The 17857-nt window shown below is 41.2% G+C and overlaps 1 protein-coding gene across 8 annotated transcripts in view; it reads right to left on the bottom strand.

Moving 5' to 3' along the window:
- The window catches only part of clasp1a (cytoplasmic linker associated protein 1a), a 367909-nt gene that overhangs the window by 11271 nt on the left and 338781 nt on the right, over nt 1–17857 (bottom strand). For all 8 annotated transcript variants that reach the window (XM_068034903.1, XM_068034902.1, XM_068034909.1 and 5 more), the window contains 3 exons: nt 17489–17617; nt 8697–8903; nt 1679–1795 (listed from right to left, as the gene is read on the bottom strand). In XM_068034903.1, the coding sequence (XP_067891004.1) occupies nt 1679–1795; nt 8697–8903; nt 17489–17617 (453 nt within the window). The remainder of the gene's footprint in view (nt 1–1678; nt 1796–8696; nt 8904–17488; nt 17618–17857) is intronic.

The following is a 17857-nucleotide window of genomic DNA, read 5'->3' on the forward strand; positions in this document are numbered from 1 at the left end:
TGATATGGTGCGCAATCCTGCTTGCAACCTGGTACCAGAAAAAAAATGACCATATAACCTGCTGGACAACCGTTAAAAACCGGAATAGTTCATTCATCTTAAGGAAAGGACATCTACCGCTTTTACTAATCTGGCCTACATGGTTGACTCTTAATGCTCTCTGAAATGGCCTAGCAAGCCACTCAGTTGTAAAAATGATCATGAAGTACACTACCACAAAAACTGCAGTGGCTCAAAAGGAAGGTCAGGGCAAGTAGGCATTGGAAAGGCAGGCTGGTCAGCATTGTCCTTATCTGGAGCTCAAACAAAAAAATTGGATGGGATTAACCTGTTGGAAACAGAGAAGCAGGCAGCTTAGCAAGTGACAAGCTCAATACTGAGGCCAGGGAGAGGGAGGGTTAACACTGGGGCTGAAGGTTGAAAGGTTCAATAGTGAGAGGGTCAGCACTGACAGCAGGAGGCCTAAGAGCAGAACAGAGACCACAACGTGGGCTCAGCCCAAGAAATAAATGACATTAGTGGCCACTTCAAGTATTTCAGCTTTTGCAGGAGGAGGAGCAGATGTGCAACATTCATGCAAATACAAACCAGCACTGAGAGACACTGATGTACCGTGTATTCAGGTGCGTCAAAAGCAACAGAGCGGCAATGACTTTGCTTATGCATAGCAAAGAGTCATGGTAGCGCAAGCAGGAAATGTGGCTCTGAAAATCAAGTACAAGGAAGGTCAAGGCCCCCAGGACTTGTGATAATGGAAGGAAAATGGGTAAATTTTATGATTTTCTTTCCTTCAGAATTGTTGCTTTTTTGTGTGTATTGTGTTATAAATCACGTTTTTAGAGTTATAAAATGGGGAAGAGAGGTGGAAAATTAACATGGCCACTGAAAGGACATTGAAAGGTTTAAATTCTTACAGATTTTGTTTTTTCCCCTTATTCTTCTACGTTTCAATTGGCATATCACCTGGTTTGAGAAACTATGCAGCTCTGCATTAAATTATTTGCCCATGAAGAGTGATTTAATGTCTGCCACCATCAATTGATAACTCCAACTTGAAACTAATAAAAGTTATCATGTGTATTTACTCACTGAAATAATAACTCCAGGTCTGACTATTGTTTTTCCCTCCAAACATTTCTCCTATCCCTAAAAACACAGACTTACTGGAATATGGTTCCACAGGGAACCTAAGTGGCCATGCTTCACAGGAGCAAGTGGGCAGTGACCAAGAACAGAACTCCACCTATCCCTTAAACCAGCCTAGGGATGCTGAGGCTAACTGCAGCACTCCACCTGTTCCCTCAGCTGATCAGTGTATTCAGCAATCAGGAAATCAATTCAGGGAATGTCTTTATACCTTAATGCTATGTCAATTGATGGGTTTACTGGTACTATTCAAGTTCAAATAAATACAAGGTTTTCAATGCAACCGGTTTTACTGAATCCAGTGTTTTTCTATTAAAAATCCTGAAGTTTTGAAATTAAGCTGTGCAATACGAACAGACAGATGCTTAGCACATTCCTATGACTTACCTTGATTATTTAACACAAGACTACAACCAGTTTAAAATAATTTCAAGGTTTTAATACTAAGCTGGTGCTCCAAACTTGCATTCAAACAAAGGCTATATGGAAAGAAATACTGAAATATACAAGGAGTTCATGCAAGTACACCTACCTTACTTCCTGTGAGCTGTGCAAGGTAAGGTTTCAGTTCTTCTCCAATTACAGAATAAATTGCCACCAAGCAAAACACACTTGCTTTACGTACACTGCTTTCTGTATTGTCATACCCCTATAATGAAAACAATGGTTTGTAAAACAGGAAAAGAAAAGCACTGAAAGCATAAATATTTTCTAACCGGTACATTTCATAAAATCATAGAAGCTTACAACACAGGAGGTTGCCATTCAGTCCGTTGTGCCTGTATTGGCTCTTTCAAAGAGCGGTCATACTTAGTCCAACCCTTCCCGCTTTTTGCTCATAATCCTGAACAATTTCCCATCCTCTTTTCAAATTATTTATGGAAACAGCTTCCACGTCCTTTTCAAGTACAGCATTCCAGATCCAGTGAAAAACTGTGCGGGCTGCTTTCCAGCTCCGGGGGGAGGTGGGGTGGGGGTGTCCCCTGTTAAAAGGCATTTAATGCCTGAATGTGGGACCCGGCATCGGGAAAGGGGGGCCAGCTGAGAGCCACCCCCTTGTCCTTGCTACCAACACCCCCCAGGATCCCCACCCCACGAGACCCCTCCCGCCCTGACCTACCTGTGGCCTGGGTCCAGCACCATTCCTGTGCCTCAAGAAGGTGCTCCACTAGCAGCAGCCACTGCCTCCATGGTGGCACTGCTCAATTAGAGAGCTACTTGCCTCTAATTGGCTGGCAGCTCTGATTGGGACATTCGTCGCTGAGGTCCTTGATCCCGTGGAAGGCCCGCCACTGTCCATTTGTGCCTAATTGGCACTAGATTCGGCAGGCCTCCCACAGAAGAGATGACGCGGGGTTCTCAGTGTCACCTTTTCCGGATGTTGAGACCCCCGTTGCAGGATATATCCCGCCCATTAACTCTGTTTCTCTCTCTACGGATGCTCCTGGACCTACTGAGTATTACCAGCATTTCCTTTGTTTATTAAGATTGCACATAACTCTGCACATATTACCATACATTCTCATGCCTGCCTCGAGGTAACAATGTTTAATAGATGCTGCCAAACTTAGGGTTTCCTCATCAGCTATTCATGTATTTATATACATGTAAACAAACAACAAATCTACTTTTAGGGTACTCTACTCCATTTGTCACAGCACTGCAGTGACATAATCTTGCTATCTTTTGCAGATTGCAAACATAATTGTCTCAAGTTTTGTAATATACGTATGTACATCATACAATAATGTTTATAGTTGACGCAGTTCCAATTCAAATTGCTAGCTGTGGTATTACTGCTTTATCCTTTTCAGCTTATTCTTCCTATGTTAGCCAATTCAATAGGCAACTTAAGTTTTACACTGTAAAGCAGTACAGGACAACCATTCTAAAAATTCTTGTATTTTAGCATTTATAAAAGGGATATTATAAAAGGAATATTGGCAACATAATAAAATGTGCGGCTATGGTTTCAAGTAATATTCTCTGCTTTATTGTTGTTATGCAGTGTGCTTAAAAACATTTCCCAATTTAAAAAAGAACTAAATTGGTCATTTGGTTTTTAATTTCCAATTCTGATATTTATTTTGGAAAACAAAGTCCTGTGAATAGGGGTGTGAACTCATTCATACCAATCTCATACAAAGGGACTGGGAGTCAGTCAGGACAGGAAGATAGAATGTGGGAAATGCATGTAATTTGGAAGCTGTCCAAATTAAGACTTGAAAGCTTCACAAATCTGTCCCAGATGAAGTGTTGGTCACTACTTGTACTATTTTGGCCACTACTTGTAGCACTTTTTATATATATTTTACTGAATATTAACGGACATGCAAGTCTCTCAAAATAAATAATCATTCTTCAGTCTAGTTCCAGTCTTTGGGATATTCTCCTACAAAAGAATTTGTTGCATTTACATAGCAACTTTTCACAACCACAGGGCGTTCCAAAGTGCTTTAAAGCCAATGAAGTACTTCTGAAGTGTAGGCATTGCTATAATGTAGGAAAGGCAGCAGTCAATTTGTGCACAGCAAGCTCTCACAAAAACAATGTGATAATGATCAGATCATCCGTTCTTATGACACAGAGATAAATGCTGTCCCCAAAAGACCATGAATAACTTCCCTATCCTTCTTCAAATTAGTGCCATGGGATCTTTTAGTCCACTAGAGGGGGCAGATGGGACGTTGGTTTAATGTCTCATCTGCAAGACGCCATCTCTGACAGTGCAGCACTTCCTCAGCACTGCACTGGATGTGTCAGCTTTAAATTTTGTGCTCAAGCCCTGGAATGGGGCTTGAATTCACAAACTTCTGACTCAGAGGAGAGAGCACTATCCACTGAGCCCAGTTGACTAAAGGAAACTAGAAATAATCATTGTGAATGTGAAACACAAAATTTTAACCTGCCTGAAATTTTGCTGCAGTCAGAGTTAAAATGTCCGTGAATTAGATTACTTAAAAATGCCCATTACCTCCATGTCACTCACAGTTGATGTGAGCCTCATGAATCTGAGTGGTTGAAGCTAAGGCATACTGGTAAAAGTTTAAAAAAGACACTGATGAAGAGGAAGTGCCCAGGTATGCTCGTGAGGAAAGACATTCCCCAGAAAAGAACACAGCAAGGACTTTCAGAAGGACACCACTGGCTGAGAGGAAACAGACAAATGGGAAGACCTATAGAATTTCATTGAAACTTGAGGCTATAAATGTTTCTATTATGGTCACATCATAATCAATAAAATGAAATTTGCACTATGAATGATCACTATGAATGTGATGAATGCACAATACAAATATAATACATTTTAATAAAGCACCTGACCATATAGCATGTGACACTGAAACATTAGAAAATTTTGTGGATCATGCCACAAGTGTCTTATTTGATATAAATCACTGATATAGTGATGCACATTTGATTTATACTGTGCAACTTTAAAAAAAATCCTTTAACTTTGATTTAATATTTGACATATGTTAGCATTTTCCCCTCATTTATACAACAGGTTGGCAGCTGATGAATTAATTCCTGCCTTGAATACTGCAAAGGACGAACAAGAAAACTGATAAAGGAAGGGAGAACAGAATATGAATGTAAACGGGCTAAAAATATAAAAACAGACTGCAAAAGCTTCTGTAGGTACGTAAAAAGGAAACGTTTGGCTAAGACAAATGCCATTCCATTACAGGCAGAGTCTGGAGAATTTACAATGGGGAATAGAGACCTGCTACCCGACCCGAACCTGACGACATGTGTCGGGTTTGGCCGAGAACACACGGTAACTGCTCTGCTGGCAAGTATTGAAATTAAAAAAAAAAAAACTTACCTGAGCTGGGAGTCCGGGATAAAACTGAGTCTGCGCAGTGAGCGAGTGATGTCACTATGCAGCTTTCTGGAGGTTTCCGAGTCCGAAGGTAAGTAAAGGGATGGTCGGGTCGGGCTCAGGTCAGGTCAAATCGGGGTGGGTTCGGGTCAGGTCGGGCTCGGGGCAAAATCGGAGAGACTTGGGCCGGGTTGGGTTCGTTTTTCCCGACCTGAGCAGGCCTTTAATAGGGAATAGAGAAATGGCAGAGAAGTTAAATGATTACTTTGCGTCTGTCTTCACTGAGGAAGATACAGGAAATCTCCCAAAATTAGAGATTCATGGGACTAGGGAGAATGAGGAATTGAAGAAAATTATTAAGAAGGTTGTATTGGGGAAATTAATGGGGCTGAAGGTTGATAAGTCCCCAGGATCTGATATTCTACATCCCAGAGTTTTGAAAGAGGTAGCTATGGAGATAGTGGATGTATTGGTGATCAAATTCTGTAGATTCTGGAATGGTTCCTGCAAATTGGAAGGTAGCAAATGTCACCCCACTATTTAAGAAGGCAGGGAGAAAGAAAACAGGGAACTACAGACCTGTTAGCCTTACATCAGTAGGGGCAAAATGTTAGAATCTATTCTAAAGGACGTGATAAATGGACACTTGGATAATAATGATCTGATTGGGCACAGTCAACATGGATTTATGAAGGGGAAGCCATGTTTGACGAACCTGTTGGATTTTCAGAAGGCTTTTGATAAAGTCCAACACAAGAGGTTGGTTAGCAAAATTAAAGCACATGGGATAGGAGGTAATATACTGGCATGGATTAAGGATTGGTTAACAGGCAGAAAACAGAGAGTAGGAATAAATGGGTCATTCTCATGTTGGCAGGCAGTGACGAGTGGGGTACCGCAAAGATCAGTACTTGGGCCCCAGCTGTTCCCAATATATAACAATGATTTGAATGTGGGGACCAAATGTAATATTTCCAAGTTCGCCGATGACACAAAACTAGGTGGGAATGTGTGTTGTGAGTAAGTTGCAAAGCAACTTCAAGGGAATTTGGACACACTTAGTGAGTGGGCAAGAACATGGCAGATGGAATATAATGTGGAAAAATGTGAGATTATCCATTTTGGTAGGAGGAATAGATGTGCAGAGTATTTCTTAAATGGTACGAGTTAGAAAGTGTAGATGTACAAAGGGACCTGGGTATCCTTGTCAATAAGTCACTGAAACCTAACATGCAGGTGCAGCAAGCAATTAAGAAGGCTAATCGTATGATAGTCTTTATCACAGGAGGATTTGAGTACAGGAGTAGTGAAGTCTTGCTTCAATTGTATAGAACCTTGGTTAGACTGCACCTGGAGTACTCTGCAGTTTTGGTCTTTTAGCCTTAGAGCAGTAGTGGGGAAAATGCTAGAGTCTATTATAAAGGATGTGATAGCAGAACACCTGGAAAGCATAAACAGGATTGGACAAAGTCAGCATGGGTTTACGAAAGGGAAATCATGCTCAACAAATCTACTGGAGTTTTCTGAAGATATGACTAGTAGAATAGATAAGGGAGAATCAGTGAATGTGGTGTATTTGGATTTGCAGAAGGCTTTTGATAAGGTCCCACATAAGAGGTTAGTGTGCAAAATTAAAGCACATGGGATTGGGGATAATATACTGGCATGGATGGAGAATTGGTTGACAGACAGGAAACAGAGAGTAGGAATAAGTGGGTCTTTTTCCGGGTGGCAGGCAGTGACCAGCGGAGTACCACAGGGATCAGTGCTTGGGTCCCAGTTATTCACAATATATATTAATGACTTAGGTGAGGGAACTAAATGTAACATTTCCAAGTTTGCAGACAACTCAAAGCTGGGGGGAGGAATGTGAGCTGTGGGGAGGATGAAAAGAGGCTCCAATGTGATTTGGACAAGTTGGGCAAGTGGACAAATGCAGTATACCGTGGATAAATGTGAGGTTATCCACTTTGGTTATAAAAACAGAGAGGCAGATTATCTGAATGGTGATAGACTGGGAAAGGGGGAGGTACAACGAGACCTGGGTGTCCTTGCACACCAGTTGCTGAAAGCAAGCATTCAGGTGCAGCAAGCAAGGTGAATGGTACGTTGGCCTTCATTGCAAGAGGATTTGAGTACAGGAGCAAGGATGTCTTACTGCAGTTATACAGGGACCTGGTGAGACCACATCTGGAGTATTGTGTGCAGTTTTGGTCTCCTTATCTGAAGGATGTTTTTGCCATTGAGGGAGTGTAAAGAAAATTTACTAGGCTGATTCCTGGGATGGCAGGATTGATGTAGGAGGAGAAATTGGGTCGATTAGGCCTATATTCACTAGAGTTTAGAAGAATGAGAGGGGATCTCATAGAAATCTATAAAATTCTAACAGGACTAAACAGGCTAGATGCAGGGAGGATGTTCCCGATGGTTGGGGAGTCCAGAACCAGGGGTCACAGTCTCAGGTTACAGGGTATGCTATTTAGAAGCGAGATGAGGAGAAATTTCTTCGCTCAGAGGGTGGTGAACCTGTGGAATTCTCTACCGCAGAAGGCAATGGAGGCCAAGCCAGTAAATATATTCAAGAAGTAGATATATTTCTTAATGTCAAAGGGATCAACGAATATGGGGAGAAAGCGAGAATTAGACGATCAGCCATGATCTTTTTGAATGGCGGAGCAGGCCGAAGGGCCAAATGGCCTACTCCTGCTCCTATTTTCTATGGGCCCCTTACCTTAGGAAAGATATTATTGCCATAGAGGGAGTGCAATGAAGGTTCATCAGATTTGTTCCCGGGATGGTGGGACTGTCCTATGAAGGGGGATTTTTCTGTTATTCTTTCCAGGGACGTGGGCGTCACTGGCTAGGTCAGCATTTACTGTCCATCCCTAATTGCTCTTGAGATGGTGGTGGTGAGATGCCTTCTTGAACTGCTGCAGTCCATGTGCGGTAGGTACACCTACAGTGCTGATGGGAAGGCATTGGGGAAACTGGGCCTGTATTCCCTAGAGTTTCGAAGAATGAGAGGTGATCTCATTGAAACCTACAAAATACTTAAAAGGGATAGACAGCATAGATGCAGGTAAGATGTTTCCCCTGGTTGGGGAGTCTAGAACCAAGGGTCACAATTTCAAAATAAGGGGGAAGTCCCTTCGGACAGAGATGAGGAGAAATTTCTTTGCTCAGAGAGTTGTGAATCTTTGGAACACTCTACCCCAGAGAGCTGTGACAGGTCAGTCACTGAGTATGTTTAAAGCAGAGATTGACAGATTTCTAAATACCAATGACATAAAAGGATATGGGGATAGTGTGGGAAAAAGGCATTGAAGTGGATGATCAGCCATGATTGTACTGAATAGCGGAGTAGGCTCAATGGGCTGAATGGCCTACTCCTGTTCCTATGTCCCTATAATTGAAGCAACCTTCAGAGTTCCGAAACGTTAACTCTGCTTCTCTTTCCACAGATGCTGCCAGACCTGCTGAGTGATTCCAACATTTCTTGTTTTTATTTCAAGTTTGATCATTTAGGTTAGTTTCTGCTCCCCCCTTTGCTGTTCTTACCATTCCAGTTTGGACTTTTCTTTCTGCAGGCATAACATCTACTTGCAAAACAGGTGCCCACAGGATCAGCATCATTTATTTCTTGTGATGTTATCAGGTTGTTCACTGAACTGTGAACTTAATAAGTGAGGTAAACAATTTTCCTAAGTATTTGAGCTATAAGTACCTGAAGCAACCCTGGGATGATATCTGGGAGAAGCTGATGCAAAGACTCCTTAGAGATCCTTTCTATCACCTTTGTCTGCATCTTGATGGCAGCTAGATTGATGGGGTAGTCAGCAGTCTGGATGATGGGGCAGAGCACTTTGATGCATTGTTCAGGATGTATGGAGCTCGCTAAAGTGGAAGCAGCTTCTTCTGCAGCTCTTACCACCTTAAAGAGGTAATAGACAAATTTATTACAGTGAATTCCAGAGAAACTCAGAAAAAAGTAAAAATACACTTTAAGCAACACTTCATTGCCCAGTCCATATCTAAAATGCTGATTTTGAAAGAGAAATTAAATGTCCCATATGGCACTTTGCTCAGGCAGCCATTAAGAATATTTCCTGTACCATGCAGCTCCAGATTAGTGCCCAGGCCACCCTGAAGTGTCAGCCACCATTATGCTGCAATCAGCTGCTGCCTGCACCAGGTCTTATTGAACTTTTTTTTTTAATTCATTCATAGGCTATTAACACCGCTGACAAGGCCAGTATTTGTTGCCCATCCCTAATTGCCCTTGAGAACGTGGTGGTGTACTGCCTTCTTGAACTGCTGCAGTCCATATGGTGTAGGTACACCACAGTGCTATTGGGCAAGGATATGGGTTCATCTGCTGTTTAATATTTGGGCACAGTTCCCACAAAGCTCGAGTTTGTCACAGCCACTTGCCATCCATGTACTGTTACTGGTCACACAGCAATGTCACCCTCCCTAAGCTCCCGTGTGCAAAAGTGGTGACATCCAGTTGTAATTAGGAGTAAAATTTTCCCCCTTATATTGTCAATGGAGCAATTGAGGACAGAAGGAGACCTGAAATAGGTCATTGTTAAACAATATTCAATGGTATTTTGTAACAGATGTGGCTCAGTGTCAAATTTTATGCAATAACACTCTTGCAAAAGGGACATTTAATTACACTGAAGGCACTATAAAATACAAGTTGCTGTTGTTGACTTGCATATTTAGATTTATATTTTTGTCAAAGCGATATAATTTATCCCCAAAGATTTTTCTATAATGTAGTTAGTAGCATATTAAGCAAGTGTTTTTTAACTGGTAAGTAAACAAATATACACCAATGCGATGTTTTTCAATACTAATCTTTTTAATCTTGTGTCAGTCACGCAATATAGATTTTCCACTCATGACGCAATGCTAATCCATTCATTTTAATGGAGTTTCCATTGGCGTAACTGGAAAATCTAAGTCGCTACTTGAGTAAATTTACTGTATTATAGCCATCAGCAAGCCAAGGTGGGATTTTGGCTGCAGTGGGGCCACAGTAAGTGTTAAAGCACATGTTTCATGTCCCTAACTAATCATTAATACAATCACAAGAGATGTAATAGTAATGCTTAGAGGTTCTAAAGCAGTGCTCAATGTTTGAAAATTTGTCAGGCATAATTCCTTGAATGTGAACCATATAATCATAACAGTATGTCACCACTTCTGCACACAGGAGTTCAAGGAAAAATCATTGCATGTAACAGCATCACGTGGATGACAGACAACTATGACAAACCTGATCTATACTGGTTCAAGGCTGAAATAAATGGTCATGCAGGAATTGCATTCAAATATTAAAACAAAAGAACCTGCATGCACAGTAAAATTTAAGCAGGTGAACAGAGATCATTCAGTTGAAAGAAAACTGTAAACTAAAGTGCCAATCAGAAAATAAAAGTTACCTGGATGTTAATTGTAGACTTTAAATGCAACATAGTTTGAAAGAATGCAGGGAAAAACTACTATGCTTGCTTGTGACCTTCAGAAAACGGCGAGACACACGATTGTATCTTGTTACCCAACAATACTAATAAATGTGACTACAAAATGAAAACATTATGCTCACTGAAGTGAATGATATGCAGTATTTACGTGTTTGCCTATTAGTATTTTAATTTGTAGATAGTAATAAAAAGTAATATGAAAATTAAAAATATTGCAAGGGTTTACTTGAAATTTAATGTTTTGGAAAGCTAACAGTTTCTTACTATACATAAGACTCGAGAGAATGAAGTAGCAGTGATGCCTGAACTACCACCTGGTCTAACAGGTTCATTATCACATTTACAATTAAAATACTCTAAAATGAGTATGCTCCAATAACTAATCATGGCTCTACATATGTATGTTGAAGAACTTCAGGGGCAGCAATGGTTTAACTTTAGCCTGAGTTTAGAACTAGCATGCAGAGGACAAATATTTCATCTTTTGGAAACAAATTATTTTAGAACCAGAGTAGGTGAATTGTCACTGCGCTTAACCAAACAGTCTGATCTGCTTTCTCTGATGACAATATATTTAATATATAATCTTAGATGCAGTATTAAACATTAGATAGAGTACAATGCTATTGGGTGTAAAAAATGAATTTAACTACAAAAAAACAAATTCTGTAGAACAATTTTCATCAGTAAAAAGTCCAGTTAATGTCCTTTTAAATATAAGGAACATATGACATTGGAACAGGCACTTCGGCCCCTCCAGTCCTGTTCTGCCATTCAAGACAAACAAGATTCTGAAAGGGCTTGATAGGGTAGAAGCTGAGAGATTGTTCCCACTGGTTTCAGGATAAGGAGTCAATCATTCAGGATTGAGATGAGGAGAAATTACTTCACTCAAGGGTTGTGAATCTTTGGAATTCTCTACCCCAGAGGGTTGTGGATGCTCCATCATTGAATACATTTAAGGCTGGGATAGATAGATTTTTGGTCTCGCAGGGAATCAGGGGATATGGTGAGCGGGCAGGAAAGTGGAATTGAAGCCCAAGATCAGCCGTGATCGTACTGAATTGCAGAGCAGACTCGATGGGCCATATGGTCTACTTCTGCTCTTATTTCTTGTGTTCAATAAGGTCATGGCTGATTTTGCTCTCAACTCCACTTTCCTGCCCGTTCCTCATAACACCCGACTCCCTTATAGTTCAAAAATCTGTACATCAGCCTTGAATTTATTCAATGACTCAGCCTCCACTGCTTTCTGGGGTAGAGAATTTTAAAGAATCATAATCCTCAGAGAAGAAATTCCTCCTCATCATCTTCAATGGACCACCCCTAATTCTGAAACTATCCTCCCCTACTTCTAGATTCCCCTACAAGGGGAAGCAGCTTCTCAGCATCTACCTGTCAAGTTCCCTCAGAATCTTAGAGGTTTCCATAAGCTCTCCTCTCATTCTTCTAAATTCCAATGAATATAGGCTCAACCTGCCCTACCTTTGCTCATAAGTCAACCCTTTTATCCCAGGAAATCAACCTAGGTGAACCTTCTCTGAACTGCCTCCAATACAACTATATCCCTCCTTAGATAAGGAGATCAAAACTGTACACAATACTCTAGATGTGATCTCACCAATGTCCTGTACAGTTGTAGCAAGACCTCCCTAGACCGCTTGAAATAAAGACCAACATTCCATTTGTCTTCCTAATTACTTGCTGTACCTGCTTGCTAACTTTTTGTGATTCATGTACAAGGACAGCCAGATCTCTCTTTCTGCAGCATTTTGTAGTCTCTCTCCATTTAAATAATAGTTTGCTTTTCTATTCTTCTTACCAAAGTGTATATCTTCACATTTTCCCACATTATACTTCATCTACCAAACTTTTGTCCACTCACTTAACTCTATATCCCTTTGCACACTGTCCTCCTCACAACTTGCTTTTCCACCTATCTTTGTATTGTCAGCAAATGTGGCTACAATACACTCAGTCCCTTCAGCCAAGTCATTAATATAGACTGTACATAGTTGAGGCCCCAGCACTAATCCATATGGCACCCCACTAGTTACAGTTTGCCAACTAAAAATGACCCATTTATTCCAACTCTGTTTCCTGTTAGCTAGCCAATCCTCCATCCATGCTAACATATTACCACCAACACCATGATTTCTTTTTTTAAAAATTCTTTCATAGGATGTGGGCAACTGCCGTGCTGGGATTTGAACCCACGTCCCCAGAGTATTAGCCTGGGTCTTTGGATTACTAGTCCAGTGTCTTTACCATGATGTCACCATCTCCTCTTTTGTGTCGCAGCCTTTTATGTGGCACCTTATCGAATACCTTTTGGAAATCCAAATACTTTACAGAATCACAGAATTTTTACAGTGCAGAAAGCAGCCATACAGGCCATCATGTCTGCACTGGCTCTCCGAATGAGCAACTCACCTAATGCCATTCCCCCGCTTTCGCCCCGTAACCCTGTGCATTCTTCCTTTTAGATAATAGTCCAATCCCCTTTTGAATGCCTTGATTGAACCTGCCTCCACCACACTCTCAGGCAGTGCATTCCAGATTCTAACCACTAGCTGGCAAAAGAAGCAAAAACTTCTTCATGCAATCACTTTAAATCTGTGCCCTCTCATTCTCGATCCTTTCATGAGTGGGAACAGCTTTTCCCTATCCACTCTGTACAGATCCTTCATGATTTTGAATACCTCTATCAAATCTCCTCTCAGACTGCTCTTCTAAAAGGAATACTTCTCCAATCTATCTTCATAACTGAAGTTCCTCATCCCTGGAAGCATTCTTGTGAATCTTTTCTGTAGTCTCTCCTATGCCTTCACATCTTTCCTATAGTGCAGTGTCCAGAACTGGACGCAATACTCCAGCTGAGGCCGAACTAGCGTCTTATACAAGTTCAACATCTCCTCTTTGCTCTTGTACTCTATGCCCCTATTAATAAAGCCCAGAATACTGTGCGCTTTATTAACCACGCCCTCAACTTGTCCCACCACCTTCAATGACTTATGCACATATACACCCAGGTCTCTCTGCTCTTGCACTCACTTTAGAATTGTACCCTTTATGTTATATTGTCTCTCCATGTTCTTCCTACCAAAATGAATCACTTTACATTTCTCCACAAATCTGCCACTTGTCCGTCCATTCAACCAACTTATCTATGTCCTTTTGAAGTTCTACCCTATCCTCCTCACAGTTCACAATGCTTCCAAGTTTCGTATCATTCCCAAATTTTGAAATTGTGCCCTGTACACCGAGGCCTAGGTCATTAATATATATCGGAAAGAGCAAGGGTCCCAACACTGAACCCTGGGGAACTCCAACTACAAACCTTCCTCCAGGCTGAAAAACATCCATTAACCACTACTCTCTGTTTCCTGTCACTCAGCCAATTTCGTATCCATATTGCTACTGTCCCTTTTATTCCATGAGCTATAACTTTGCTCTCATGTCTGTTGTGCGGCACTGTGTCAAATGCCTTTTGGAAGTCCATGTACACCACACCAACAACATTGCCCTCATCAACCCTCTCTGTTATCTCTACAAAAAAATTCCAGCAACTTTTTCCTACTGTAAAGAAAAATTCTAAGGGGAGGACCCACCCGCCATGGTTAACTAAAGAAGTTAAAGAAAGCATCAAACTTAAGGAAAAGGTGCATAATTGCGCAAAGATGAGTGGCAGGTCAGATGATTGGTCAGAATATAAAGAATGGCAGTGAACGACTAAAAGGGTAACAGGAGAAAGAAATTAGGGTATGAGCTGAAGCTAGGTAGAAATATAAAAACAGATAGCAGGAGTTTCTACAGGTATTTAAAAAGGAAAAAAGGAAAATGAGTGTTGGTCCTCTAGAGAGTGAGAATGGGAAGTTAATAGTAGATAATAAGGAAATGGCAGATGAAATGAACAAATATGTTGCTTCTATCTTCACTATAGAGGATACAAAAAACATTCTAGTAATAGCTGTAAATGAGGAGGTGGAAGGAAGAGAGGTGAAATTACAATCACCAGGGAAGCAATATTGACCAAGCTGATGGAGCTGTGGCTGACAAGTCCCCGGGTCCTGATGGGCTTCATCCTAGGGTCTTAAAAAAGGAGGTGGCTAATGAGATAGTAGATGCATTGGTGCTAATCTTTCAAAATTGATTAGTTCTGGAGAAGTTTCACCAGACTGGAAAATAGCAAATATAACCCTTCTAATCAAGAAGGGGGTGGGGTTGGGGAGGCAGAAAACAGGCCAGTTAGCTTGACGTCTGTCATGGGGAAGGTGTTAAAATCGATTAAGGAGGCTATAGCTGGGAACTTAGAAAAACTCAAGGTAATTGGGAATAGTCAGCATGGCTTTGTGAAAGGGAAATCATGTTTAACCAATTTATTGGAGTTCTTTGAAGGAGTAATATATGCTGTAGATAAAGGGGAGCCTGTTGGCATACAGTACTTGGATTTCCAGAAGGCATCTGACAAGGTGCCACATAAAAGGTTATTGCGCAAAGTAGGAGCTCATGGTGTAGTGGGTACATATTAGCATGGATAGAAGATTGGCTGGCTGGCAGAAAACAGAGAGTATGCCACAGTGGCGCTGTGGTTAGCACAGCTCCAGCGACCCAGGTTCGGTTCTGGGTACTGCCTGTGCAGAGTTTGCAAGTTCTCCCTGTGACTGCGTGGGGTTCCTCCGGGTGCTCTGGTTTCCTCCCACATGCCAAAGACTTGCGGGTTGATGGTAAAATTGGCCATGGTAAAAAAAAAATTGCATCTAGTGTAGGTCGGTGGTAGGAGAATTGAGGGAAGGTGGGGATGTGAGGGGGAAAAATGGGATTAATGTAGGATTAGTATAAATGGGTGGTTGCTGGTCGGCGCGGACTTGTTGGCTGAAGAGCCTGTTTCGGTGCTGTATCTCTCTATGACTCTAAATGGGTCCTTTTCTGATTGGCAGGATGTGACGAGTGGAGTCCAGCAGGGGTCTGTGCTAGGGCCTCAGCTTTTTACAATTTATATCAATGACTTAGATGAGGGGAGCGATGGCATGGTAGCTAAATTTGCAGATGATACAAAGATAGGCAGGAAATTATGTTGTGAACAGGACATAAGGATCTTGCAGACTGATACAGATAGATTGAGCAAGTGGGCCAAAATCTTGCAGATGAAGTATAATGTGGGAAAATGTAGAGTTGTTCACTTTGGCAGGAAGAATAAAAAAAGCAGAGTATTACTTAAACAGAGAACGACTGCGGGGCAACGGGATCTAAGTGTGGTACAGCAAGTAATAAAGAAGGCTAATGGAATGCTATCCTTTATTACAAAAGGAATTGAAAATAAAAGTAAGGCTGTTATGCTTCAGTTATACAGGTCATTGGTGAGACCACATCTCGAATATGATGTGCAGTTTTGGTCTCCTTATTTAAGAAAGGATGTAAATGCATTGGAGGCAGTTCAGAGGAGGCTTACTAGATTGATACCAGGAATGAGCGGGTTGTCTTATGAGGAAAGGTTAGACAGACTGGGCTTGTTTTCACTGGAGTTTAGAAGAGTGAGGGGAGACTTGATTGAAGTATATAAGATCCTGAATGGTCTTGACAAGGTGGATGTGGAAAGGATGTTTCCTCTTGTGGGGGAGTCCAGAACTAGGGGGCACTCCTTATAAAATTGGGGGTCGCCCTTTTAGGGCACAGATGAGAAGAAATGTTTTCTCTCAGAGGGTTGTGCGACTTTGGAACACACTGCCTCAAAAGGCAGTGGAGGCAGGGTCATTGAATAATTTTAGGGCGGGGGTAGATTGATTCCCTTGCCTAACAAGAATCTAAGGTTATCAGAGGTAGATAGGAGTGTGGAATTCGAGACACACAGATCAGCCATGATCTTACTGAATGGCAGAGCAGGATAGAGGGGCCAAACGGCCGACTTCTGCTCCTAATTCCTATGTTCATAAGTTAGTTAAACATGATTTTCCTTTAACAAATCTGTGCTGGCTTTCCTTAATTAACCCGCATTTGTCCATGTGATTATTAATTTGGTCCCAAATTATTATTTCTAAATGTTTCCCTACCACAGAAGTTAAACTGACTGGCCTGTAGTTGCTGAGCTTATCTTTACATCCTTTTTTGAACAAGGCTGTATCATTTTCAATTCTCCAGTCCCCTGGCACTACCCGAGTCTAAGGGAGACTGGAAAATTATGGTCAGAGCCTACTACAATTTCTACTCTCACTTCTCTCAATATCCTTGGATGTATCTCATCCAGCCCTGGTACTTTATCAACTTTTAAGTATAGACAGCCTGTAAAATACTTCCTCGTTATCAATTTCAAATCCTTCTAGTGCATTAATTATCCACACTTTCACTGTGGCCTGGGTAACATCTTCTTCCTTGGTCAAGACAGATGCAAAGTATTCATTTAATACTCAGCTATTCCCCCTACTCCAATTATAAATCCCCCTTTTGGTCCCTAATGGGCCCAACTCCACCTTTTACCACCCTTAAACATCTGCTAGTTTCCCTTCATCCACCTGCTCGTTACTGGTCTGATGAAGGGTCATCGACCTGAAACATTAACTCTGCTTCTCTCTTCACAGATGCTGCCAGACCTGCTGACTGTTTCCAGCCTTTTTTGTTTTTGTAACACATTCAAAGATGTTGGAGAGGAAAGGGAGGTTAGAGATGGGACAATAGCTTGCAAGGATGGTAGGGTTGAGCTTTTTTTTTTTGAGAAGGGTGATGATGGCAGATTTAAAAGGAGAGAGGGATAATTTCCTCTAGTACCATTTGCCTGAACTATTCTAACAAGATGGCTGCGAGATTTCCAACTGAAAATACATATTACACTACATTTCCTGTATCCCTTTTTCAATGCAATCAATGATTTCTTCAAAAAATAATTTGTCAGACACCTTGGGGTACTTCACTAATCCACTGACAGACGTTTAATATCATCAATTTGAAAAAACATTTTAACTGAAAAAGTTGATGAGGAGTCTATATATAAAAAGAATGCCAGTTACTGAAATACTGAAACTCAACTCACCTCTTTGTGGGAATCTTTGTGTGCTTCTAGTGTTTTCATAATTGTTAGTTCTGCGTAGTTTTTAAACCTTGCCGGTTGGTTACGCAGGATTTCCCGTAGAACTCTTAAGGCTAATGCTCTAATGGAGTGCTTGAGGGGGGAAAAATACTTGATTTGTAAATATATTTATGAATTGCACCCTTACTGTATTTTTATACACTTCCTTTTCTGGAGACAGAGTTACAGTTCAAGTCAAAGACTACTTCATCATCAACAGCAGCATAGAGAACACATGCAAGAGTCACTGGTGAGAGCTCAAAGAATAATCTTCCAAAGCTTGCACTTGGCAGGGGTGTAATGAATTAAAAGTAACATGTAGGTTAGGAAATT

The sequence above is a fragment of the Heterodontus francisci genome, chromosome 7 (genome assembly GCF_036365525.1).
Source record: "Heterodontus francisci isolate sHetFra1 chromosome 7, sHetFra1.hap1, whole genome shotgun sequence".
Taxonomy (NCBI): Eukaryota; Metazoa; Chordata; class Chondrichthyes; order Heterodontiformes; family Heterodontidae; genus Heterodontus; species Heterodontus francisci.